The sequence below is a fragment of the Salvelinus fontinalis genome, chromosome 24 (assembly GCF_029448725.1).
Source record: "Salvelinus fontinalis isolate EN_2023a chromosome 24, ASM2944872v1, whole genome shotgun sequence".
Taxonomy (NCBI): Eukaryota; Metazoa; Chordata; class Actinopteri; order Salmoniformes; family Salmonidae; genus Salvelinus; species Salvelinus fontinalis.
In genome coordinates, this window is record NC_074688.1 from 18,543,689 (window position 1) to 18,570,928 (window position 27,240).

The following is a 27,240-nucleotide window of genomic DNA, read 5'->3' on the forward strand; positions in this document are numbered from 1 at the left end:
TTAGAGACAGGTGTGTATTGTTTGTCTCTAATTGAGAGTCATACAAAGGCAGCCAGGGTTTCACTGGTGTTTTGTGGGTGTTTGTTCCTGTGTCCTCACAGGACAGTTGAAGGTTAGTCACGTTTGTTGTTTTGTAGTTTGTAGTGTCTTGTTTGCTGTTTTTCATTAAAAGATGGCTTATTTCCCTCAATCCGCATCTTGGTCCTATCCATGCTCCTCCTCGTTTGAGGAGGAGAACAACATTGACTGCCTTTACACACCTTGTCTCCTGAGCCTACACCTTGGAACTCATTGCTTGCCACGATGTGAAAAAACTTTCTGGGAAAAATGCTCAAGAATAGGGTTATAATGGAAAACTTTAATTCCAGTTACATAGTTTACTTTAGAGAAAGCTGTCTCAAGGGTTGTAGGTGTGACCTCTGTGTGAATGTCATTTTCTTCTTACATCTGCAAAGGAGTAAATACATACAGTAGTGTACATGTAAGGAATGAATGCTTTAACAAACTGACCAGCCTTTAGGTAAAAGGAATGAAGGAATATCGACACAGTTAAACAAAATAATTTATGGTAAAAGTATAGAGTATACATGTATAGTAAATCTAATAATTCAACATCAATAATTCCATATTTAAAACAGCTCACCAGTTTGTAACCCCTACTTGCAAGGGAAGACATATTCTGTCTCTGCCTGGTCACCTGAATAAAAAAATAAGACAGGTAAGTCTCAGTAAATGAACACAAGTTAACCAAATGTTACTAAAAAGAAGTGGGAAAAATAGGCTTTGGGGAGGGTTAGATATAAACCTACTTGGCTGGTAGTAATCGTAGATCTGGACCACCGCTGGCTTTAGATTCTGTACTGGGAGCTCCTGTATGATGTCCAGGGTGTGGTTGGATGGAAAACCTGATGATAACTGTTGGGAGATAAAACATCAATGTAATAAACATGTGAGTCACAATTATTTAAATGCTATAAGCAGAAGTTTCTGTTTCGGTAACACTCTACTCGACACCCAGCTTTTTTTGTTTTTATTTTATTTAACCTTTATTTAAATAGGCAAGTGAGTTAAGAACACATTTTTATTTACAATGACGGTCTACCAAAAGGCAAAAGGCCTCCTGCGGGGACGGTGGCCTGGGATTAAAAATAAATAAGTAAATACAATATAAATATAGGACAAAACACACATCACAAGAGAGACAACACAACACTACATAAAGAGAGACCTAAGACAACAACATAGCAAGGCAGCAACACATGACAACGCAGCATGGTAGCAACACAACATAACAACAACATGGTAGCAACACAACATGGTAGCAGCACAAAACATGGTACAAACATTATTGGGCACAGTTAATAGCACAAAGGTCAAAAAGGTAGAGACAACAATACATCACACAAAGCAGCCACAACTGTCAGTAAGAGTGTCCATGATTGAGTCTTTAGAATGAAGAGACTGAGATAAAACTGTCCAGTTTGAGTGTTTGTTGCAGCTCGTACCAGTCGCTAGTTGCAGCGAACTGAAAAGAGAAATGAGACAGGGATGTGTGTACTTTGGGAACCTCTCAGGAGCACCCTTACCTGCCCATCTATAAATTATGTCTCCGTAATCTAGCATGGGTAGGATGGTCATCTGAATCAGGGTTAGTTTGGCAGCTGGAGTGAAGGAGAAGCGATTACGATAGAGGAAACCAAGTCTAGATTTTACTTTAGCCTGCAGCTTTGATATGTGCTGAGAGAAGGACAGTGCACCATCTAGCCATACTCCCAAGTATTTGTATGAGGTGACTACCTCAAGCTCTAAACCCTCAGAGGTAGTAATAACACCTTTTGGAAGAGGGACCTTCTTCCTACCAAACCACATGACCTTTGTTTTGGAGGTGTTCAGAACAAGGTTAAGGGCAGAGAAAGCTTGTTGGACACTAAGAGCATTTAGCACAAAATCCAGGGAGGGGCCAACTGAGTATAAGACTGTATCATCTGCATAGAAATGGATGAGAGCTTCCTGCTGCCTGAGATATGTTGTTGATGTAAATTGAGAAGAGCGTGGAGCCTAGGATTGAGACTTGTGGTACTCCCTTTGTAACAGGCAGTGGCTGAGACAGCATACTTTATACACTGCACTCTTTGAGGTAGTTAGCAAACCAGGCCAAAGACCCCTCAGAAACACCAATACTCCTTAGCGAAGTGGATTGCATACCCGATAGAATACTATAGACATCAAGAAAGCCAGTCAGTTGATTATTGACAAGTTTTTCCAACACTTTTGATAAAAAAGGGCAAAATCGTAATAGGCCTATAACAGTGGCTGCCTTAAAAGCAATGGGAACCTTCCCAGAAAGGAAAGACATGTTAACAAGGTTGGAGATAGGCTTGGCGACGATAGAGGCAGCAACCTTAAAGAAGAAAGGGTCTAAACCAGGGGTGTCAAAGTCAAATGGACGGAGGGCCAAATAAAAAATTTAGGGGCCGGACTGTTCGAATGTTCATTGAAAATTTTTTAAATGACGCATATAGTCTAGTGAACCTAATTGAACCTACTGAAAACCTAACAAATATATTCCAATATGATCAGATAAATAAAGCAATATTTTCTTATGGCTCTGTCAGTAATCTTTAATTTTCAACAGACACAAAAGACAAATTTCCTTTATATAAAAATCCCCATAACATGAACATTAAATGAAAGAAACCGGTATTCAAGGCACCATCAGTAGCCTATATTTTCTATTTTAGCAAAAGTGGGCTAAATTTACTTCAAAGAAAAAAACAATAATAGCAATTTTCTATCATCCACTCAACTGAAATATTTTTAAAATATAATTGGATTGAAATACAATAAAATAAAGTGCAAAAATCTATTAATCAAAAACAACACTTTGTTTAAGGAGAAGTAACATGCAGTGAAAACAAATATTAAACTTTAACTTTTAAACTTGAACTGAGTAAAAACTCTAAATATGTGATTGCACAGTAATGTTCACTTGTTTGAGGTTGAGGGTGATACTTGGTGGTGTCCCATCTTTTCCACAAGTTCATCAATGTTCGGGGTAAGGCTCTGAGCTGAGGAAATCCTCAGAATTGAGTGGAGGTGTTCAGCAGTAAGTCGACTTCTGTGTGATGTTTTGTTCAGGTTCATCAAAGAAAACAGTTGTTCACACAGGTATGTGCTGCCAAACATAGACAACGTTTGAGCAGCCTGGATGCGCAGCTGGGGCATTGTGTCGGGGAGGAAACGGGCGAACTCCGCAGCACCCACTGCCGCATATTTTGCCCTCAGTGCATCATTGCATTGGAGGTCAATCAACTCCATTTGGAGGTTTGGTGGTGAGCTTTCCACGTCAACAGCAAATGGGTTACCGAGCAGTTCCAACCTGCTTTTTTGTGCTTCAAAGTCAGCAAATCGGCGTCGAAAGTCAGCGGCAAGCATACCTATTTTATCAGCCAACTGTGCGCTCGGGAACGCACTGGTAGAGAGCTTCTCTTTCATGGTCTGGCAGCTGGGAAAGAAACTCAAATTTTCTTTCCGCATCTGCGTCTCCCACAGAGTCAGTTTGGTTTTAAATGCCTTCACTGTACTGTACATATCAGAGATGACATGATCCCGACCCTGCAGCTGCAAGTTCATTGCATTCAGATGACTCGTAATGTCACACAGAAAAGCCATTTCACACAGAAACATTTCGTCTCGGAGTTGTGTTGTGTCTTTCCCTTTGCTGTCCAAGAACAGACAAATCTCCTCACGAAGCTCGAAACATCTTTGAAGCACCTTTCCCTGGCTTAGCCATCGCACCTCTGTGTGATAAGGCAAATCACCATGCTCCGTTTCTAACTCCGTCAGAAATGCCTTGAACTGGCGGTGATTCAAACCTTTGGCTCTGATAAAGTTAACTGTGCGCGTGATGATGCTCATTACATGCTCCATTTTCAAGGCTTTACCGCACAACGCTTCCTGGTGTATGATACAATGATAAGCTGTCAGCTCACCTGTCGCGTTTTCCTCTTGCATCTTTTCCCGTATCTTCGCCACCAGTCCGCTCCTGTGTCCACACATCGCAGGTGCTCCGTCGGTTGTCAAACCCACGAGTTTTTCCCAAGGCAGCTCCATCTCATTTACACATCTTGACACCTCTTCATACAAATCATGCCCTGTAGTTGTGCCATGCATAGGACGTAAAGCCAAAAACTCCTCTGTCACGCTTAGGCTGGAGTCCACTCCGCGGATGAAAATTGACAACTGGGCAATGTCAGAAATGTCGGTGCTCTCATCCACAGCCAAGGAATATGCAATGAAATCTTTTCCCTTTTTCACAAGCTGCTCTTTTAGATTGATGGACAACTGGTCTACTCTCTCGGCAATGGTGTTTCTGCTCAGACTCACATTTAAAAAGAGTTGCCTTTTTTCTGGGCAAACTTCGTCACAAACTTTAATCATGCAGTTTTTGATGAAATCCCCCTCCGTAAATGGCCGGGCTGATTTAGCGATCTCTTCTGCCAAAATAAAACTGGCCTTGACAGCAGCCTGGCCTTGTGATTTGGCTTTTTTGAACAGAGCCTGTCGAGATTTGAGGCCTCGTTTTAATTCCTCTGCCTTTTGTAGCCTTTGTTCCATGTCCATATTCTTGTTTTTGTCCGCGTGTTTCGTTTCATAATGTCGTCTCAGATTATACTCTTTCAGTACCGCCACACTTTCTCCACACAGAAGACACACAGGTTTTCCAGCTACCTCCGTGAACATATACTCCGACTCCCACCTTGTTTGAAACCCCCGGTTCTCAGTGTCCACCTTCCGTTTTGCCATTTTTGATGGGTATCTGAAAGTTAATTTTACTGTGATGCTGACGACTGCTGTGCCAATAAATATTGAAATGAAGCAGCCTACTGCTCGGTGCGTCACCGTTGCATTGTGGGAAATGTAGTATTGGTGCGTGTAAAAGATCTGCGGGCTGCCGGCTTGCTGCGGTCTGCGGGCCGGTTCTAATAATAAATCAAGATCATCCCAGGGGCCGTAAAAAACCTTCTCGCGGGCCGGATGTGGCCCGCGGGCCTTGACTCTGACATATGTGGTCTAAACCATCTGACCCAGATGTTTTTTTGGGGTCAAATTAAAGGTGCTCAGGCGCATCCTGTTTCCATTGATCATCCTTGAGATGTTTCTACAACTTGATTGGAGTCCACCTGTGGTAAAATCAATTAACAGGACATGATTTGGAAAGGCACACACCTGTCTAGATAAGGTCCTACAGTTGACAGTGCATGTCAGAGCAGAAACCAAGCTAAGAGGATGAAGGAATGGTTCGTAGAGCTCCGAGACAGGATTGTGTTGAGGCACAGATCTGGGGAAGGGTACCAAAAAATGTCTGCAGCATTGAAGGTCTCCAATAACACAGTGGCCTCCATCATTCTTAAATGGAAGAAGTTTGGAACCACGAAGACTCTTCCTAGAGCTGGCCGCCCAGCCAAACTGAGCAATCGGGGAGAAGGGCCTTGGTCAGGGAGGTGATCAAGAACCCAATGGTCACTCTGACAGAGCTCCAGAGTTCCTCTGTGGGGATGGGAGAACCTTCCAGAAGGACAACCATCTGCAGCACTTCACCAATCAGGCCTTTATGGTAGAGTGGCCAGACGGAAGCCACTCCTCAGTAAAAGGCACATCACAGCCTGCTTGGAGTTTCTCTCATACAATGAGAAACAAGATTCTCTGGTCTGATGAAACAAAGATTGAACTGTTTGGCCTGAATGCCAAGCGTCACAAACCTGGCACCATCCCGAAGGTGAAGCATGGTGGTGGCAGAATCATGCTGTGGGGATGTTTATTAGTGACAGGGACTGGAAGACTAGTCTGGATTGAGGCAAAGATGAATGGAGCAAACTACAGAGAGATCTTTGATGAAAACCTGCTCCAGAGCACTCAGGCCCTCAGACTGGGGCAAAGGTTCACCTTCCAACAGGACAACGACCCTAAGCACACAGCAAAGACAATGTAGGAGTGGCTTCGGGACAAGTCTCTGAATGTCTTTGAGTGGCCCTACCAGAGCACGGACTTGAACCCGATCAAACATTTCCGGAGAGACCTGAAAATAGCTGTGCAGCAATGCTCACCAGCCAATCTGACAGAGCTTGAGAGGATCTGCAGAGAAGAATGTGATAAACTCCCCAAATACAGGTGTCCCAAGCTTGTAGCATCATACCCAAGAAGACTTGATACTGTAATCACTGCCAAAAGTGCTTCAACAAAGTACTGAGAAAAGGGTCTGAATACTTATGTAAATTTGACATTTTCTTTTTTTATTTGCTTTGTCATTATGGGGTAGTGTGTGTAGATTGATGAGGGGAAAAAACAATGTCCTTTTTTAAAACAAGGCTGTAACGTAACAAAATGTGGAAAAAGTCAAGGGGTCTGAATACGGTTGTGGCCAAAAGTTGAGAATGACACAAATATAAGTTTTCACAAAGTTTGCTGCTTCAGTGTCTTTAGATATTTTTGTCAGATGTTACTATGAAATACTGAAGTATAATTACAAGCAGTAATTCAGTATCAAAGGCTTTTATTGACAATTACATGAAGTTGATGCAAAGAGTCAATATTTGCAGTGTTGACCCTTCTTTTTCAAGATCTCTGCAATCCGCCCTGGCATGCTGTCAATTAACTTCTGGGCCACATCCTGACTGATGGCAGCCCATTCTTGCATAATCAATGCTTGCAGTTTGTCAGAATTTGTGGGTGTTTGTTTGTCCACCCGCGTCTTGAGGATTGACCACAGGGTTTTAATGGGATTACGGTCTGGGGAGTTTCCTGGCCATGGACCCAAAATATCAATGTTTTGTTCCCCAAGCCACTTAGTTATCACTTTTGCCTTATGGCAAGGTGCTCCATCATGCTGGAAAAGGCATTGTTTCTTCACCAAACTGTTCCTGGATGGTTGGGAGAAGTTGCTCTCTGAGGATGTGTTGGTACCATTCTTTATTCATGGCTGTGTTCTTAGACAAAATTGTGAGTGAGCCCACTCCCTTGGCTGAGAAGCAACCCCACACATGAATGGTCACAAGATGCTTTACTGTTGGCATGACACAGGACTGATGGTAGCGCTCACCTTGTCTTCTCCGGACAAGCATTTTTCTGGATGCCCCAAACAATCGGAAAGGGGATTCATCAGAGAAAATGACTTTACCCCAGTCCTCAGCAGTCCAATCCCTGTACCTTTTGCAGAATATCAGTCTGTCCCTGAGTGGCTTCTTTGCTTCCCTTCTTGACACCAGGCCATCCTCCAAAAGTCTTCGCCTCACTGTGCGTGCAGATGCACTCACACCTGGGCGCCCTGAAGCATTCTTCACAACAATTGAACCGCTCTCCTTGAAGTTCTTGATGATCCGATAAATGGTTGATTTAGGTGCAATCTTACTGGCAGCAATATCCTTGAAGCCTTTTTTGTGCAACGCAATGATGACGGCACGTATTTCCTTGCAGGTAACCATGATTGACAGAGGAAGAACAATGCTTCCAAGCACCACCCTCCTTTTGAAGCTTCCAGTCTGTTATTCAAACTCAATCAGCATTACAGAGTGATCTCCAGCCTTGTCCTCGTCAACACTCACACCTGTGTTAACGAGAGAATCACTGACGTGATGTCAGCAGGTCCTTTTGTGTCAGGGATGAAATGCAGTGGAAATGTTTTTTGGGGATGCAGTTCATTTGCATGGCAAAGAGGGACTTTGCAAATAATTGCAATTCATCTGATCACTCTTCATAACGTTCTGGAGTATATGCAAATTGCCATCATACATACTGAGGCAGCAGACTGTGAAAATTAATATTTGTGTCATTCTCAAATCTTTTGGCCACGACTATACTTTCCGGAGGCACTGCATATCCATTGTTTTTGTCAAAATGTCTCAAGGTCAGTAAATTTGGTTGGGAATCATTGAAGGACAGCAATATTCAAATCTTGTCTCTGATTTTTTAAAGTAGATTTAAATCAGAATGGAGACTTGACCATTCAGGAACACAACACCTATTGGAAAGACATTCTGTTGTGTCTTTGGCATTACAAATTGTGTAATTGTCCCGCAGAAAAATAGAACTCCAACCCAGGGTAAGGTTTGGGTAAGGAAGGGTAAGGAACTCCAACCTTGGGTAAGGAAGGGTAAGGAACTATACCTGGGCTTTGCTCCTTTCATATTTATTTTGATCCGAATAAACTCCCAATCCCTGCCGGTGACAAGCATAACCATAACATGATGCTGCCACCACAATACTAGAAAATACGAAGGGATCAACAACATTGCATTTACGACACCCTGCATACCACTGCTGGCTTGCTTCTGAAGCTAAGCAGGGTTGGTCCTGGTCAGTCCCTGGATGGGAGACCAGATGCTGCTGGAAGTGGTGTTGGAGGGCCAGTAGGAGGCACTCTTTCCTCTGGTCTAAAAAATATCCCAATGCCCCATGGCAGTGATTGGGGACACTGCCCTGTGTAGGGTGCCGTCTTTCGGATGGGACGTTAAACGGGTGTCCTGACTCTCTGAGGTCATTAAAGATCCCATGGCACTTATCGTAAGAGTAGGGGTGTTAACCCCGGTGTCCTGGCTATATTCCTAATCTGGCCCTCAAACCATCATGGTCGCCTAATAATCCCCAGTTTACAATTGGCTCATTCATCCCCCTCCTCTCCCCTGTAACTACTCCCCAGGTCGTTGCTGCAAATGAGAACGTGTTCTCAGTCAACTTACCTGGTAAAATAACGGTAAAATAAAAAAAATAAAAAATAAACATTACTGGCCTGTATGAGAAAGTGAAAAAAAAGAAAGTCTGTGTTAAAAAATCCACTCCAAATCACATTATGTTTGAAACAAGGCTGTTAAGTAATACTGCAAGACAACATGGCAAAGACATAACGTTGTGGCCTAAATGAAAAACTACAGGTTTGTGTCAAATCCAATACAACACAGAGAAACCCTCTGTATTCTCCAGCATTGTGGTGGCAGCATCATGTTATGAGTATGCTTGTCATTGGAAGGGACTGAGGAGTTTGTCAGGATCAAAATAAATATGAAAGGCCCAAAACCCAGGTAAAGGAAACCCCCCCTCAATCTTCTGAAAACCTAACCCTGGGATAGAGTTCTGTTGTTCAGAGAGACAATTAAACAAATGTTTATGCCAAAGACCAGAATTGCTTACCAAAAGGTGTTAAGCGTGTTCCTGAGTGGTCTAAAACATGAAAATCATAGACAAGATTTGAATATTGTTCTCGATCAATGATTCCCAACCAAAGCAATTTTGACAGAAACAATGGGCATATGTTGCCCTAAGAGTCGTACAAAGTTGATAGAATGGATGATTTAGTTTTGGTCTCACCTCTGTCAAATACATTAACACATGGTCATCTTTAGCATCAACACGATCCACAAAAAGTGAACTTCTCAGCTGTGAAGACAAGCCATACATGTTATTCATATTGCATTGACAACAATGTTCAGTTTCAGAAAGATTCACAGGTGAAAGAGGCAAGAGCTACTATACATGGAAAAAGGTCACAGGTAACAACATAAACGAACGTATGTTATGACAAAAACTCACCCTCCCCAAAGACTCTGGGTCTGGGACAAACCCAGACAGCATTTTCAAATCCACTATAATCATATTGGTGGTCAGCTCCTTTCCATGATATCTGTGAAAGCAAAGAGTTGTGAATTGACCCATACATACAGTGCCCTCTGTAATTATTGGGACAGCGAAGCATTTCTTTAAATCAAACAATGACTGAGGATTAAGTGCAGACTTTCAGCTTTAGAAATTACAGCACTTTATGAACATAGTCTCCCCATTTTAGGGGACCAAAGTAGGTTATTGGGAAAAATTCACTTATATGTGTATTAAAGTAGTAAAAAGTTAAGTATTTGGTCCTATATTCATAGCACACAATGACTACATCAAGCTTGTGACTCTATAAATTAGTTGGATGCATTTGCTGTTTGATTTGGTTGTGTTTCAAATTATTTTGTGCCCAATAAAATTAATGGTAAATAATGTATTGTGTAACTGAGTAAATAAGAATATAATATTTTTCTAAAGACTTCTATATTCATGTGGATGCTACTATGATTACGGATAATCCTGAATGAATCGTAAATAACGATGAGTGAGATAGTTAAAGACACAAAAATATCAAACCCCCCCAAAATGCTGACCTCCCCTGTTATTGTTATGGTGAGAGGTTAGCATCTCTTGGGGGTATGCTATTTGTGAGTATGTAACTTTCTCACTCAATCATTATTCACAATTCATTCGTGATTATCCGTAATCATGGTAGTATCAACATTAATACAGAAGTATTTAGAAACATATTCTATTCTTATTTACAATAAAATTGACTCCAAAATGGCACAACACATTATTTACCATACATTTCTAATGGGCACAAAATAATCTGAAACAAAAAGGAAATGCATCCAACAAATTTGTAGCGTGAATATGGGACCAAGTACTTCGCTTTTTACCACATTAATAAACATATACGTGAATTTGTTCCAATACTTTTGGTTCCCTAAAATGGTGGGACTATGTACAAATCACACTGTAACTTCTAAACGGTTCACCAAATATGGATGTTAATACCACACAATAACCTCATAGTCTTTGTTTTATTTCAAATGCACACTTTTGGAGTACAGAGCCAAATGAAGAAAAAATGCTTCTTTGTCCCAATAATTACAGAGGGCATTATAGGTATAATAACACAAATTCAATTGGGTCAGATGCATTCTGTAAGACATGCTCCAAAACAACACTGGAGTGTCATCATTGACCTGATTAAAATAATAAACTGATTGAAAGAATGCTTCTGTGAATGCAAATGTGTCATTCCTTCTTACTGAGACTGGAGCTTCAGTGTGACTCTGGGTCTCAAAGAGTTACTGTTGCAGTCCACCTCTGGCTTCACCTGGATACTGAGCGTTGTGCTGTCAGTAGGAGTAGGGATGTTGTAGTGGAGCGCCACCTTGGAAAGAGGGAAGAACAAGTCAGGGAAACCGTCATGTCTACACATATACATTTTAAAGGATAGTGAAAAATAAACATTTCATAAACTAAATATCAGACAACGCTTCTTAAATGTTTGAACTTCACAGTAATATACAAACCATATCTTGCACCATAGGATTGGGAGGAGTGTTTTCACAAACCTGCACTGAGGCACAAGCACTGCCCTTCACTTCCACGCTGTACTTCCCTTCTGTCTCCTGCAGCGCCCTCTCCTGGTAGAGAAGCTTGTTGTTTTGGTTCACTTCGAAGAGGTGCTGTGCTCCACTGGGAGACTGTACTGTGACTGTGCTGGCACCCTCTCTACTGTACACCCTGGTGGAGTAGAGGGCCAGGGCCTGGAGGGCCACCACTGTGTCCTAAACACACACACCAAAAGACAAATATGTTCAAAATGAATGAAAATATCCCATTTTACATAAAGGGGGAATTGTTACATTGATCTGTTACTAGAGTGACCATTTCTCATTTCCATCCATTATGGTTTCTTGGCTCCATTTCAGTGGAAGTTATCCTCAACAGGCTTGACATGACAAGAAGCACATACATGCCTGTGGTCTGGTAAATGTCAAGTATAATGCCTCACTACTAGTGCACAGCACAGGGTGCCATTTCAGAACGGAGGTGTTTTGGAAATATACCTGTGTGGAAGAGAAGCCTCCATAGGCATTCTGCTGTCTCACCAGCCACCTGACGATGCGGGAGGCATAGCCCAGGTCAGTGGTAGACAGAGGGGAGGCACTGAGGGAAGCCAGCAGAACATAGGAGCTGATTTCCACCGCCAGGGAGGCTGAGGTCTCTGAGGAGGTCTGAGTCCAGTGCAGGAGACCCCCTGAGGAACGAGGAGCGCACACACACACACACACACACACAGATAATAGGGACTAGCTTATTCATCATAATAAAAGATACAAAGTTCTTCTCTGACCTACCGAATTCATTTTATGACAGACACCTGAGTTCTTTGAAAGACTCTGGACATTGAATTGAGACTACCTGGAGTGCCAGATGAGGAGGGTTTGCACTTTTCTCATTACTTCATTGGGTCCATTACCCAGGTAAGCTCAAACAAGACACCACAAACAGATCTTGGACTTTGACATGTCTCACCTTCTTGTAATGCGATCGTGTCCAGGTGCTGCAAAAGCTGGGCCCGGGTCTCCATGTCCCCTGCCAGGGTAAAGGTGTAGGCCAGCAGAGCAGTGGTATAAGTGTTGGACAAATCACTGGTGGAGTTCCTCAGGCAAGACAAGCTGCTGTACACAACAGGATCCTGGAGCACAAAATAACAGAGCAGCACATTAAGAGACATGCTAGCCTGGTCCCAGATCTGCTTACAGTAACACCTATTCTAATGCTTTTTCTTAGGCTACTTTCAGAGAAAAAATACTTTCCCTGTAAATTAAATAAATACACAACATTTTAAAATAACTAAATGACAGTTGACATATGATGTATACAACAGACTCCATGCAGGAGTTTAAACCAGTTTCCTGTAAATGGACGTTGTTGAAGTGAGAAACGATGGTTATGTGGAGATGTTTCGTACCGACACTGACATGTTGAGCTCCAGCATTGAAGACGTGATGTAGGCCGTCAGTGTGACTTCATCTGTCACCCCACCCTACAAAACAATATGTTAAATACTAAAACATGTGTAAACTGTCATCTGATAAAATTCTCTAGAAGTCATCATTCCCAAATTTATGGCTGGTCTGACGAGATAGAAAACGACATCTTCTTCCATCTTCTATCAGTTTATTATCAATATAAATACCTTCATTCTGTTGTTAAAGAGTTTCCCCAGTCTGACGAAACAGCCATGTTTGCCTTGTTGACGTTCCAACCATGTCTTGGATTGCTCAATTTTTACCGGGTCAATATAAATGAAAGACTTTGCTTTGCCAAAGGATCTCAAAACAAAAGTAGTCAGCCTGAGAAAAGAGAACTTTATTTAATACCCACATAAAGTTGTCATAAACATGACTTAGAGCTTGACACTACATGCAATGAGAGCTTATGTCAACTTATGTCACATCAATGGGCTCCCTGTCAAAGACAATGCCATTTGGTTGGCCAATACTTTATTGAAACAGACAGTTATGATGAGTTTACCAATAAGTGAATAACACATCCAGGTACTTACCAAGTGTTCCCTGAGCCTTGTCCAAATGTGCTGTATGCACCATCAACATGCTTGTAGTTCAGCTGCCTTTGGTAACCTGTCAGTGAGTTTTTAAAGCAAACAACAGTAAACAAGTGTGTTTTATAGTCACTGAGTGTGCACCCCAAATGGCACCCTATTCCCTAGTGTACTCTTGCCAGGAAAAAAGTTGTGCACTATGTAGGGAATAGTGTGTCATTTGGGATAAACATCAACATTCTATAATCAAATCATCTTAGCAAAACATCTGGAAGTCCCTGCATGTGTTGGCTCACTGATGCTCTGTTATTATAGTGCACTACTTTTGTCAGGAAAAAATGAGGGCAGTATGTAGGGAATAGGCAGGTATGGGTAGGTTACTTTCTAAAGGTAATCTGTTACAGTTACTAGTTACCTGTCCAAAATTGTCATCAGTAATGTAACCTTTTGATTAGCTAAACGCAGTAATGTAATCGGATTACTTTCTGTTACTCTTGGATTACTTTCCCCTTAAGAGGCATAGAAGACAAAAACAATCCATCGAACGTATTTGGTGTGTCAGGTGGAACAAACTTAAACTTGTTCAATGCGGAAATGAATGTCATTGAGAAAACAGGAAGAAGTCAATGTATTTTTTCCCCGCAAACATTCTTTCTAAATATAAAAGTTTGTAATAATCGTTTTTTTTTTAAACGTATCTTTAATTTGATTACAATATTTGAGCTGGTAACATAATTGATTAGAGTCAGAGAAAAATGAATGATTACATGTAATCAGTTTCTCCCCAACCATTGGGGTGCACTTTGGGATGCTGACTCAATATTCTATGATCAAATGATTTCAGTGGAAAAACATCTGGAAGTCCCTGACTGTAATGCCATCTGTGCTGTAGCTCTATAATGTACATGATAGCAGGGTCGTAGTCATTAGGGCACACTGTGGTGAAACGTTTAAAAATGTTCTTAAACCAAAAAAAAAAAGGGCTCCTATTGGACAAACTCAGCGCTGTTTCAGTCAGTTTTCTTCCGTTTGGTGCCTAATCAATACAATACATATTTTTAGGGACTCTCTTACCACTAGTGAGGAACTTGGTGGCCTTGTCTCGGATGGCTGGAGTGAGCTGCTCTGTGTTCCTCAGGTACTCCAGGATGTAGATATTGGGTGCGAGGAGGGCCATATTCTGCTCTCCACACCCATACGGCATCTGCAACAGTCCATCCAGGTTCTTGAGGGCCCGACCCAGGATGTCACCTACAGGTAAACATGGGACTTCTGTAATACTGTCCTCTTTAGCGAACAGAAGCATTATCATAGGAGAAGAGTTACATTTCCTACCACTACGCCTTTCTAAACTCACCAAGTCTCTCTAAATAATACAATGTTTTTTTTTACCCAGGACTGAGAGGGAAATTCGATCAGATCCATCCACCACATTCTTGGGGAGTTGCAGTTCCACCTCCTCTGTCATAGTTACTCCTGTGGACACACAGATGATAAGATGAATGGAGATGATCAATTCAATCAAAGTGAACATTCAACGTTCATTCATTACTGACTGACCAGTTGGACACAGCAACCAATTGTAGGTGTCGGTCTTCTCTGTTCCCTCAGCCTGAGAGGAGAGGATATTATTTTCAGTCAGAGGCAGTTACACTAGGTATCTGTACAACAGTACGTTCCGTCACAACAGTAGGCTACATACCTTCACCAGCAGGCTCTGTGTGACTGTGTCGATGCGTCCTCTCTCCGGTACGTTCACAATCTCATTGTCACACGCCACGTGGGACTGGACTGCCTCTGCACTAACGGACACATTCAAAACCCCTACACGCACACACATTGACAGACAGAGTACACCACAAGTTACTAAAGATCCAATATGGTGACTGAGAGTACACAACTCAGGCTGACATCCATTCTGCTGTTTTTGGTATTTGTTAGGATACCCAACAGCTGTTGCAAAAGCAGCAGCTACTCTTCCTGGGGTCCACACAAAACATGAAACATGATACAGAATGACATAATACAAAACATCAATAGACAAAAACAGCTCAAAGACAGAACTACATAAAATAATGTTAAATTTATTTATTAAATTTATAAATTTGTTTATTTGAGCTGCCCCCTATCCTAGAGAAGCTAAGAGCTGGCAGCAAGCTTATAGGTCTGCTGTTAGAACCAGTAAAGGCCGCTTTACCACTCTTGGGTAGTGGAATTACATTGGCTTCCCTCCGGGCCTGAGGACAAAGACTTTCCTCTAGGCTCAGATTAAAGATATGACAGATAGGAGTGGCTATAGAGGACAGCTACCATTCTCAGTAGCTTTCCATCTAAGTTGTCAATGCCAGGAGGTTTGCTATTATTGATCGATAACAATCATTTTTCTACCTCTCCCACACTTATTTTACAAAATTCAAACTTGCAATGCATGAAAACAATTGCTCACTGTTCGTTGTTGGCATTTCCTGCCTAGGTTTGCCCACTTTGCCAATTAAATAATCATTAAAATAATTGGCAACATCAAATGGTTTTGTAATGAATAAGCCATCTGATTCAATAAAAGATGGAGTTGAATTTGTCTTTAAGCCCATAATTTCATTTAAAGTACTCCATTTTTTTCTCCATCATTCTTTATATCATTGACCATGGCTTCATAATACAGTTTCTTCTTCTTTTTGTTGAGTTTAGTCACATAATTTCTCAATTTGTAGTAAGTAAGCCAGTCAGATGTGCAGCCAGACTTATTAGCCACTCCTTTTGCCCCATCTCTTTCAACCATACAGTTTTTCAATTCCTCATCAATCCATGGAGCCTTAAAGTTCTAACAGTCAGTTTCTTAACAGGTGCATGTTTATCAATAATTGTAAGGAGCAATTTCATAAATGAATCAAGTGCAGCGTCTGGATGCTCCTCATTAATCACATCAGACCAACACATATTTTTAACATCATCCACATAAGAGTCACAGCAAAATCTTTTGTATGATCTCTTAATATACTATTTTAGGCCCAGCTGTTGGAACTCTGGCTTTCCTGGGTATAGCCACTATGTTGTGATCACTGCATCCAATGGGTACGGATACAGCTTGAGACCAAAGTTGTATAAGTATTAGAACGGTTGAATGAAGAATGGTGATTTACCCAGAAAAGAGGGTGCCATCGTCCAACTGAAGGTCTTTCGTCCATTGGCACACAAGCATGATGAGTACTGGACATCCTTCAAGGGTGTGAGAGTGTAGTCTAAGGAGTGAGCTGGAGTCACAGAAACCTGCCAAATGGGAACACTTATAAGATAACATGGAAAACCCATGACTGATACATTGGGTGTAAAAAAGAAATACAAAATGAACACTGACTAGACAAACTGCAACAAAACAAAATACAAGAGTTTAAAAACAACTCAAGAAACGATAATGATGCAGTGCCGTACCATGATGCACTTGGACAGGTAGTTAAACACAGTGGCTTTCAGCTCAAAGTGCTCTCCACGGATGATGGAGTAGGGCAGGGTGAGTTCCAGGAAGAAGGGCTGGAAGACAGTGAGCTCCACTGGAGGAGCCAGGCCGAAGCCGCCAGGAGCCAGGCAGAATGCTTCTGTCTCCCAGGTGGTGATGGTGTCTGGAACTGTGAGGGGCATGACTGCTGTTCCGGATTCCCTGTAATGCAGAGGTCAGAGTTCAAACAGAAAGCCATTAAGTGTTCCATTGAGAAAAATTGAGCCAAAGGGGTAAATTGAGCCACCCTTGTTTCTAGGAAACTACACACAAAATGTATAATTTGACTACATATTTAGGAAGAGGACATTTCATGGAGTCTATAAAGGAAGAAACCACATAGAAAAAGTGGTAAGCAAGTTAGGTCCAAAAAACTGATTTCACCAAGTCAAATGAATGTGTTGTGTTAGACGTTTCATGATTGTTGTATCTAAACCAAATTAGATATTTAAGATTGTTCAATACATCATTTGGGGTTTCTACAAGCTTCAATATGAGGTCCTAAACCTAGCATGAAAGTGCCTCCTTGTAGCTGTGTGGGCTAATATAGTCCAAATATTTGCCTTGAGGTAAATTAAGCTAACGGTTTAGTCAATAGAGAGCAATAGTAATGGCGTCTTTTTGAAGGCACTAACTTCTCCATGGTACGTTGGACAAAGCCTATGAGAAAATGAATAGAGTTTTTGGATAAATGCAGAAAATAAGGTCTGTTGTGAAGACAGGTTTAGGAGATCTTATACTGTACGTTTTGCTCTATGAGATAATCTTCATCAGCTAACGTCACTCTTGTGAATAATGTAATGTAATAATAAAAGCACATAAATTACATAAATGATTCATACTTCATAAAGGTCATGTTAACTGACGGATATTATGTCACTGAACAAAACGTATAAGATCTCCTAAACCTGTGTTAACCTCAGACCTTATTTTTGGCGTTTATCCCAAAACCCTACTCTTTCCCCATTCATTTTCCTCATATGAATGGCTGAACGAACCAGAGATAACTCATTTCCGGGTTTTAGGACTACAAGCTGGTGAGCTCTATGGCAAGTTGAGCAAATTGAAGTGTTCTCTTCCCAGGCAAACGTTTGGGTAGTAAAAGATTAACAGGGATTATGCAATCCCTGTTAATGTGTTTAAGAATGTGTTGCATTCTTAAAAACTGCTGATTACTTTCGGGATGACTCAATCTAGTATTGATAGGAACATTTGATAAAACTTAATGCTTTCATTTAGTGGTTGCTGTTCAAGAGATCAAATGCATGACAATCACTGGTTCTTTAGCAGTTACATTTTCAAATGTAACCTTTATTTAACTGGGCAAGTCAGTTAAGAACAAAATCTTATTTTCAATGACGGCCTATCGAGGAACAGTGGGTTAACTGCCTTGTTCAGGGGCAGAACAACAGATTTTTACCTTGTCAGCTCAGGGATACGATCCAGCAACCTTTTGGTTACTGGCACAACTCTCTAACCACTAGGCTACCTGCCGCCCCACTTCTTAATGAAACACTTTGATGATGAGGCTATACATTTTTTCTATTGCATGACCCCACAGTTGTGGCACAACCAAATCATGGGCTGGTGCCACCAACTGAACATTTTAGTATGGAGCCATGTGACTATGCCCTTGCACATACAGTAGAATAGATAGAATATTAGTACCCAATTTGGAAAAACTCATGTTACTCATTTTGAGAAATCCAAAGGATTACGTTCAGTGGCGACCCGTCATTCAGGGCAGAGCCCCACTTGTTTTGACACTCACATTTTTAGCAAAAATAAAAAATAACACAAATGTTGTTGTTGTTTTTTTTGGGGGGGTTTGGCTGTTTTGCATATTATTTGGCATTATATGGTGGTGAGGCAGCCAGCGAAAATATGGAGCGTAGGGGTTGGTAATATTCTCTAGTTGTGCCGTGTTTGGCTCAGTTTTCTGTCACTCATGGGGACACTACGTCTGGTACCAGGCACCATGACAGCCGTGAGTTGGGCAGGGAAGTGATCACATGTGGCAAGCATGGATAAGGGGAGAGAGCTTTGGATTATGCATTAAGGGGGTTGAGGTCAGGTCACCTTAAGGGAGAAGGAATGGTTCATTACCCCATCACGTCGTCTTCCTGTCGAACCATAAAATATGTAAGGGGGCCTCCCGGGTGGCGCAGTGGTCTAGGGCACTGCATCGCAGTGCTAGCTGCGCCACCAGAGTCTCTGGGTTCGCGCCCAGGCTCTGTCGCAGCCGGCCGCGACCGGGAGGTCCGTGGGGCGACGCACAATTGGGCTAGCGTCGTCCGGGTTAGGGAGGGTTTGGCCGGTAGGGATATCCTTGTCTCATCGCGCTCCAGCGACTCCTGTGGCGGGCCGGGCGCAGTACGCGCTAACCAAGGGGGCCAGGTGCACGGTGTTTCCTCCGACACATTGGTGCGGCTGGCTTCCGGGTTGGAGGCGCGCTGTGTTAAGAAGCAGTGCGGCTTGGTTGGGTTGTGCTTCGGAGGACGCGTGGCTTTCGACCTTCGTCTCTCCCGAGCCCGTACGGGAGTTGTAGCGATGAGACAAGATAGTAATTACTAGCGATTGGATACCACGAAAATTGGGGAGAAAAGGGGATTTAAAAAAAAATATATATAAGGGTTGGAGAGAAGGAGGAGTGCATCTAAATTGGAGTATATGTACCTGTGTTGGAGGAGACATGTTTCGTCTGTGTTGACCCTCTGGGCGAATAAACTTGGGTAAGCATTCATAGTGTCCGTTTAGTGTTTTATCTTGAGAATTAGAACCTAACAGTAGTAAGCTGTTTGTATGCCTCACCCTAATAATTTGGTATATTTTCACCTATTAATTTCGCCTTCTGTTCTGACTTGGTGGTGCACATGTAGCCTATAACCTGTTTTAGAGAAATGTAATCATTGACTATTGTAAGAGCTTTCATTGTATGCTTATATGCCCCCTTTATTTATCCTACAGTTCTGACTTGGTGTACAGGAGAACACTGTAAGAATGGCCCATGTTCTGAATTCTGTCGCTGTACATTTCAAAAGTGCTGAACAAATAGTTATATTGACTACGTCCGTCCTAGTTCGCTCATTAATGTCTTAATCAAAATAATGGATTGCATCTTATCCGCTTGTTGTCCCTTTATGCCATAGTTTGTACATGTCAATTGTCAGTAGAAACCACATTTGTTTAAGCAAGTCAGCCATATCAGCTATGTTTTTTGAAGGCAGTAAATGAGGCTGAATGAACTGTTTTTCTGCCAGACAAGGCTCTGCTGATAGCCAGGTGTAGCAGTGGTAAGGTGTTGGGACTGCTTTTGGGACTCTGCTGTTGGGACAGCTTTATGTAGACCCTAACTGTTTTTGGGCACCGTTTGTCACAGTTATAGGGATTAATGTATGTTTAATTAATTAATGTTTTGTGTTGTGTTGTGACTTTACTGGCATGCAGCCCCCAAGTTTTTTGTTTTGTTTGCCCCATCAAGATTTACATGCTAAAATCGCCACTGATTACGTTACTGATTTCTCATGTAACTGTAATCGGTAACAGATCTCATATTTCAAGTTATCCGCCCAACCCCGCCCAGGCATTATTGCTGGGATATGAGATAACAACAGGGCCTAGCCTATGTTAAAAGTTTATTTAAATGTTTTAAGTACAACGTGTTTGTTGGGTGTTAAAGATGTTAAAGATGCTTAAAAATATTTTTTTTAAGTGATTGTGTTTCTGCCACTCTGGTGGCTTCACATCCCTTTTTGGGCGAGCTTGTGGATCTATGAGCATTCTCTCTCCTTCCCCCTATTTTTGTGTGTTGTCTGTGGCCTCATCAGCCTGTGTGGCTGATATATCTGGAAGAGCTCTGGGGTGTGTTTTTTCTCTCCGAACCTCCTCTGAGTCTGTGTCCACCACATAGTGGGGGGGGGGGGGACATCCGCTTTCCTCAGCACTTTTGCTGGTGTCTTTGAGTTTGTAATCCACACAGGTTGACCTTCTGTCAGCTCTGGCGTCTCCGTAGCACGGTGTCTCCAATTAAAGTCTCCAGTTTGTGTTTGTTTCAGCTGTTTGGGGTTTAAGCTGTGCTGGCGAGACAGGCAAATGGGTAAAGCAGCCTCCTGCCCACCAGGAGCTCGTCAGGCGACAGCCCATGATGCAGTGGTATAACTCTGTAAGCGAACAGAGCCCTGTATGGATCCTTGTTCTTTTTCAGCAGTCCTTTGACTGTTTTCACAGCTCTCTCTGCCTCACCATTACTCTGTGCATGGTAGGGGCTACTGGTCACATGTGTGAAGTCATATTCTGCGGCAAAAGCAGAAAAGGAGCTTGCAGAGAACTGGGGAGCGTTATCTGTAACCAGGACCTCAGCGTTATCTGTAACCAGGACCTCAGCGTTATCTGTAACCAGGACCTCAGCGATATCTGTAACCAGGACCTCAGCGACCCCTTGCCTGGAAAAAATTGACTTTAATCCATTGATAACACTAGCTGATGTGGTGATGGGTGTCTTTGCTATTTCAATGTATCTTGAATAGTAATCTACCACTAGCAGATAAGTGTCATTTTTTCAATAGAACATATCTGCCCCTACATTTTGCCATGGCCATTATGGCAGCTCCGTTGCCATCATTGGATCAGGATGACAAGGTTGACATTTGTTCCCCCTGCCTGGGCCATCCCTTTTTGCACTGCTGTACTATCGCTGTTGCTCCTCTGCAATCTGCCTCAGTTTGGTCTGAGATGCAGGTAGACTGTCTCTTACTGCATTAATGGATACCTGTACCTCACCCTCTAGACACTGCTCCTCCTCTGTTAATAGATGGTTAATTGGGACCCTGGAGAGTGTGTCTGCTGTGATCAGTGCCTTCCCTGGCACATACACTTTCTTGTAGGTGAACCTCAGGAATTTGAGGCGGAAGCGCAGAACTCTGGGAGGCAAGTCGTCCAGTGCTTTTATCCCTAACAGGTGTGGAAGGACCACCAGAGGGCAGGCTGAGCTCACGGATGGTAGCCCAACAAGGCATGGGAGACAAGGTAACCAGAGGCAATTAGGCACAGCTGACACTACTAATGAGATATTCTCCTTCCCCTATAAGAGAGAGTATGGAACCAGCAGAAGGGGACTATCTCTGTAAGATGGCCACTGAGACAGAGGAGCTATCTATGAAGAACCATTAAGACGGTGACAATGCCGTGACTTTTTGTTGTAGTTTAAAGACAATCATATTGTGTTCCTGTTTTGATCTGGAGAAGAAGATATGCTTTCTTTTTCCTTTGGGAGATTTTCGTTGATTACGTTGGAGTGTTTGTGTTGTCCAAATGCCCTCAATATAGAACTATGTTCAATCAAGAAAACCTACTCCTGACTCGTTTGTTCCACCTTCCTGCTTTTGAGTGACGCCCAATTACTTGGTCCGCTTACATTGGTGGAGAATGTGGGCATTAGGTGGACGAGTGACACAAGGATAAGTGAGTAAATCAAGATTCTTCCAGTAGACCCGGAGGAACCATTCAAGAACGATGGATAACACCCTACTACAACAATTGATCGCGGCACAGCATACAACCATAGAACTCCTGCAACAACAGCTGAGCCGGCGAGAAGAACCTAGAGTTAAGCCAAGAGCGGCTGCTCACTCCATCTTACCTCGTCTCTCCAAGGAGGATGATATTGAGGCCTTCCTCATGACCTTCGAAAGGACGGCCACCTTGGAAGAGTGGCCGCCCACAGAATGGGCAAGCGCATTAGCTCCTCTTTTGACCGGGGTGGCTCAGGAAGCCTATTTTGACCTGGATGCCCGCGAAGCTGCGGACTATGGGCGACTAAAAACCAGATCCTATCCCGGTACCAGCTGACTGCCAGAGATAGGGCCAACCCGTTGTCAGCCGTTGTCAGCCGACGACATAGCCCAGGCGGTGGAAACATATCGGTCTACAGGGGAGTTGTTAAAAAGTGACAAGGAGGATCGGAAGGATTCTTCCAATCCCGTACCACAACTCACCCCGACGCGTCCGCCACCGAAACGTCCAAATCCCCTCCGGAGGTGGGAGAAGTCATCCCCCACACAGCAGGGTCGGTGTTATAAATGTCAGTCTCCCGACCATTATGCCCCACAATGTCCTAGCAAGGACGAGCCCATGGTCACAGAGTCATCACTGCCCACCCCCACACATCGCGGTTTGAGAGGGCAGGATCAACACTGTTGGTTAGCCCCAGCCCCAGAGATTCCAGTTCGAGTCGAAGGACAAGATGTGGTAGCCATTCTCGACTCGGGAAGTATGGTTACGTTAGTAGAGGAGCGGCTGGTGATCTCCGCAACAGTGCTACCAGACAAAGTAGCCGTATCCTGTATCCATGGAGACACCCACTATTACCCCACTGTGAATCTGCCGATTCTCACTCCAAAAGGAAGGTGTACAGTCAGGGCAGGGAAAGTGCCCCAGCTGAAGGTACCATTATTGATCGGGAGAGACTGTCCCCTATATAAGGAGCTTCGGCAGATGACGTTATGCATGGAAAGAAGGGGGACAGGAAAGAAGAGAAAATCCAAGCCCGAGGTAGTAGTCCTACAAGGAGACGTAGCTACGTCCTCGTCCTCTGCAGCAGAGGAAGAAATAGCAACCCAACGTTTACGACAGATATTCCAGGAAACCACCGATGAAGACACCTGTGAAGGGTTATACACTACACAGGAAGGAAGGAGAAACCAGGCGCTAAGGGATATATTTGAAGCGCCATCCGAGGAGGGAACCTGGAAGGGGTTCTCATCGGTCACCCCTGAGGGGGATGGGGAACATCCTCCACATCCCTCTACCGAGGTTGATCTGCCCCAGGAATTAAAGGGACAGTTCGGCACCTCGCAGCATAGAGACCCAGACCTAAGGGAGACCATGAGGAAGGCGAAGGTGATCGACGGGAGGAACGTCGATGGATCAGGTGAGCCCCCTCTTCCTTACTATGCAATCAGGCGGGGTCTCTTATACTGGGTCGTACGACGAAGGGGGGGAAATCAGGAATTACTAATGGTGCCTAGACCATACAGGGATACAGTTCTACAGTTAGCCCATTCCCACGTCCTAGGAGGACACCTGGCACGAGACAAGACTATTGACAGAATCATGCAGAGATTCTATTGGCCCCGGGTCACCCGGGATGTGGCCAGGTATTGTAGGACGTGTGATCAATGTCAACGTACAGCTCCACGGCCACACCTACGTAACCCTTTGATTCCTCTCCCCATCATAGAGACTCCCTTTGAACGCATAGCTATGGACCTCGTAGGACCCCTCCCAAAATCCGCCAGAGGACACGAGTACATCCTAGTGGTCATAGATTACGCTACCTAGTTCCCGGAGGCCATACCCCTGCGTAACATGTCGTCAAAGGGAATTGCCAAGGAATTATTCATGATGTTCTCTCGGGTGGGCCTCCCCAAGACGATCTTAACTGATCAGGGGACCCCATTCATGTCGCGGTTGTATCAGGTTCAACAGATACGTACAAGCATATTCCACCCTCAAACAGACGGGTTGTGTGAACGCTTGAACAAAACGATTAAAAGCATGTTGAGAAGAGTGGTGTCCCGAGACGGGAAAAACTGGGACATGCTTCTCCCACACTTAATGTTTGCCCTGCGAGAAGTACCCCAAGCATTCACTGGATTCTCTCCATTTGAATTGCTCTATGGCAGACCCTGTCGAGGGATCCTCGACTTAGCCAAGGTGACCTGGGAGACCCAACCATGCCCCTTTCGATCCACAATAGAACATATTACCCTGATGAGAGACCGCCTGTCAGCAGTGTGGCCCATAGTCAAGGAGCATATGGAGAAGGCACAAAGGACCCAAGGCCGGGCCTATGATAAGTCCGCGACCCCCCGTGAGTTCACCGTGGGAGAGAAAGTGATGGTGCTCGTGCCCACGGCCAAACATCGCTTGCTGGCACAGTGGAGGGGACCCTACGAGGTAATGAAAAGGGTCTCATCGGTCAATTACCTCATCAAGCAACCTGATAGAAGGAAGAAGGTCCAACTCTATCACATAAACCTGTTGAAGCCGTACCATGGAAGAGAGGAGGAGGTGGCTTTGATGGCCCTGGAGGGAAAAGGAAAAGAGGAGGCTCTACCACCGGTGCGCCGTGGTCAAACTCTCCTGCCGGAGCAGTCAAGACAGCTAGACAAGCTGATTATGAACTTCGGTCGAATATTCTCTCCATTCCCAGGACAAACAGATGTCCTGTTCCACCATATCCACACTGAACGCGGCAAGAAGGTGCATATCCGCCCTTACAGGATTCCTGAGGCTCGCTGAGTCATCACTAAGAACGAGGTAAGGGAGATGTTGAGGATGAGTGTGATCGAGCCATCGACGAGTGAGTGGTCCAGTCCCATAGTCCTTGTCCCCAAATCCGATGGTAGTATGAGACTCTGCAACGATTTTAGGGCCGTGAATGCCATCTCTACATTCGATGCGTATCCCATGCCCCGCATGGATGAACTCTTGGAGCGCTTAGGAAAGGCCAAGTTCATCACCACCCTGGATTTGACGAAGAGATATTGGCAAGTGCCGGTGGCTCCGGAGGATCGCCCAAAGACTGCCTTCGCCACACCAGAGGGGCTTTTCCAGTATGTGAGGATGCCCTTCGGACTGCATGGTGCCGCTGCAACTTTCCAACGCCTCATGGATGCCATTCTACGGCCCCATCAAGAGTATGCAGCGGCGTACATAGACAATGTGGTTATCCACAGCGAGGACTGGGATAGTCACCTCCTGCGATTACGAGCAGTGCTCGTGAGTTTGGAAGCCACAGGGTTGACGGCCAATCCAAATAAATGCTGCCTGGGTCTGTCCGAAGCGGAATACCTGGGGTACACCGTGGGGAATGGGAAAATACGCCCACAGGCAGAGAAGACCAGGGCAATTCGGGACTGGCCTCGACCCCGGACCAAGCGGGACGTTCGGGCCTTCTTAGGGATAACGGGATATTATCGCTGTTTTATCCCGGGATATGCAACCATTGCCAATCCCCTCACAAACCTCATCAAGAAAAACTTGCCAAACCAGGTAGAGTGGAAAGACGAGACGGAAGAGGCCTTTCAATCGCTAAAAGATGGCCTATGTTCTGATCCCGTCCTACAGGCTCCAGACTTCTCACAAGAGTTCATTGTGCAGGTCGACGCCTAGAGAACGGGGCTCGGGACCGTACTAGCTCAGGGTAAAGGCGAAGCAGAGAAGCCGATTCTCTTCATAAGTAGGAAGCTCAGCGATCGGGAACAGAGGTATGCTACCGTAGAGAAAGAGGCCTTAGCCATTAAGTGGGCCCTCGATTATCTCTGGTACTACCTACTGGGTCGGAGGTTTGCTTTAGTTACGGACCATGCGCCCCTCACGTGGATGGCTGGTAAGAGAAACAATAACAACAGAATAGCCAGATGGTTTTTGTCTTTACAACCGTTCTCTTTCCATGTCATCCACAGGGCCGGATCGAGGAACGGGAATGCAGACGCGCTGTCTCGACGCGACCAAGACGGTGCGTCTGGCACCCGACCCTCCGGTTCGGTCATGAGGGGGAAGGTATATGGAAGGACCACCAGAGGGCAAGCTGAGGTCACGGATGGTAGCCCAACAAGGCATGGGAGACAAGGTAACCAGAGGCAATTAGGCACAGCTGACACTACTAATGAGATATTCTCCTTCCCCTATAAGAGAGAGTATGGAACCAGCAGAAGGGGACTATCTCTGTAAGATGGCCACCGAGACAGAGGAGCTATCTATGAAGAACCATTAAGACGGTGACAATGCCGTGACTTTTTGTTGTAGTTTAAAGACAATCATATTGTGTTCCTGTTTTGATCTGGAGAAGAAGATATGCCTCCTTTTTCCTTTGGGAGATTTTCGTTGATTACGTTGGAGTGTTTGTGTTGTCCAAATGCCCTCAATATAGAACTATGTTCAATCAAGAAAACCTACTCCTGACTCGTTTGTTCCACCTTCCTGCTTTTGAGTGACGCTCAATTACTTGGTCCGCTCACACAGGTTTGTGGTCAGTCTCTGCTGTAAACTGCAGGCCAATAAGGTATTGGCTGAGCCTTTCACATGCCCATGTGATAGCCAACGCCTTCTTCTCCGCTTGTGCATACCCTTGCTCCATGTCGCATAAGCTTTGTGAGATATATGCTATTGGACGCCACTCCATGTTGTCCTGCATCTGTGTGAGGACCGGCCCTAGCCCAAAGGATGATGCATCTGCTGATACCTTTGTCTTAGCATGGGGACAGTACAGGGCCAGCACTCTCTGTGAGGCCAGGTCTCCATTGATCTTGTCATATGCCACCTGTTGCAGTCATTCTCTTTGGCTAGTAAGTTTCTAAGGGGTTTGGTTGTATCTTCAAACTGTGGGAGGAACTTACCCACATATGTGGCCATGCCTAAGAAGGTCCTGACTTCAGCCACAGTCTGGGGGATGGGCATATCTGTGATGAGGCTGATCTTCTCCGTGTCCGGCTCTATTCCAGCTGCGCTGATTTTATGTCCCAAGAACAAGACCTCTGACTGTGCAAAGGTGCAGTTT

At 44.1% G+C, this 27,240-nt stretch overlaps 1 protein-coding gene across 1 annotated transcript in view; it reads right to left on the reverse strand.

The window, feature by feature from the left end:
- Positions 1-338: 338 nt before the first annotated feature.
- LOC129822089 (alpha-2-macroglobulin-like) overlaps positions 339-27,240 on the reverse strand; it is a 42,353-nt gene continuing 15,451 nt past the window's right edge. The window contains exons 19-36 of the mRNA XM_055880013.1: positions 16,616-16,841; positions 16,327-16,453; positions 14,889-15,010; positions 14,747-14,798; positions 14,579-14,662; positions 14,261-14,437; positions 13,190-13,265; positions 12,821-12,977; positions 12,593-12,667; positions 12,154-12,316; positions 11,685-11,875; positions 11,187-11,402; positions 10,878-11,002; positions 9,583-9,673; positions 9,361-9,429; positions 810-915; positions 644-697; positions 339-447 (exon numbers count right to left, since the gene is read on the reverse strand). Coding sequence (XP_055735988.1) covers positions 657-697; positions 810-915; positions 9,361-9,429; positions 9,583-9,673; positions 10,878-11,002; positions 11,187-11,402; positions 11,685-11,875; positions 12,154-12,316; positions 12,593-12,667; positions 12,821-12,977; positions 13,190-13,265; positions 14,261-14,437; positions 14,579-14,662; positions 14,747-14,798; positions 14,889-15,010; positions 16,327-16,453; positions 16,616-16,841 — 2,098 coding nt within the window. The 3' untranslated portion in view covers positions 339-447; positions 644-656. The remainder of the gene's footprint in view (positions 448-643; positions 698-809; positions 916-9,360; positions 9,430-9,582; positions 9,674-10,877; positions 11,003-11,186; positions 11,403-11,684; positions 11,876-12,153; positions 12,317-12,592; positions 12,668-12,820; positions 12,978-13,189; positions 13,266-14,260; positions 14,438-14,578; positions 14,663-14,746; positions 14,799-14,888; positions 15,011-16,326; positions 16,454-16,615; positions 16,842-27,240) is intronic.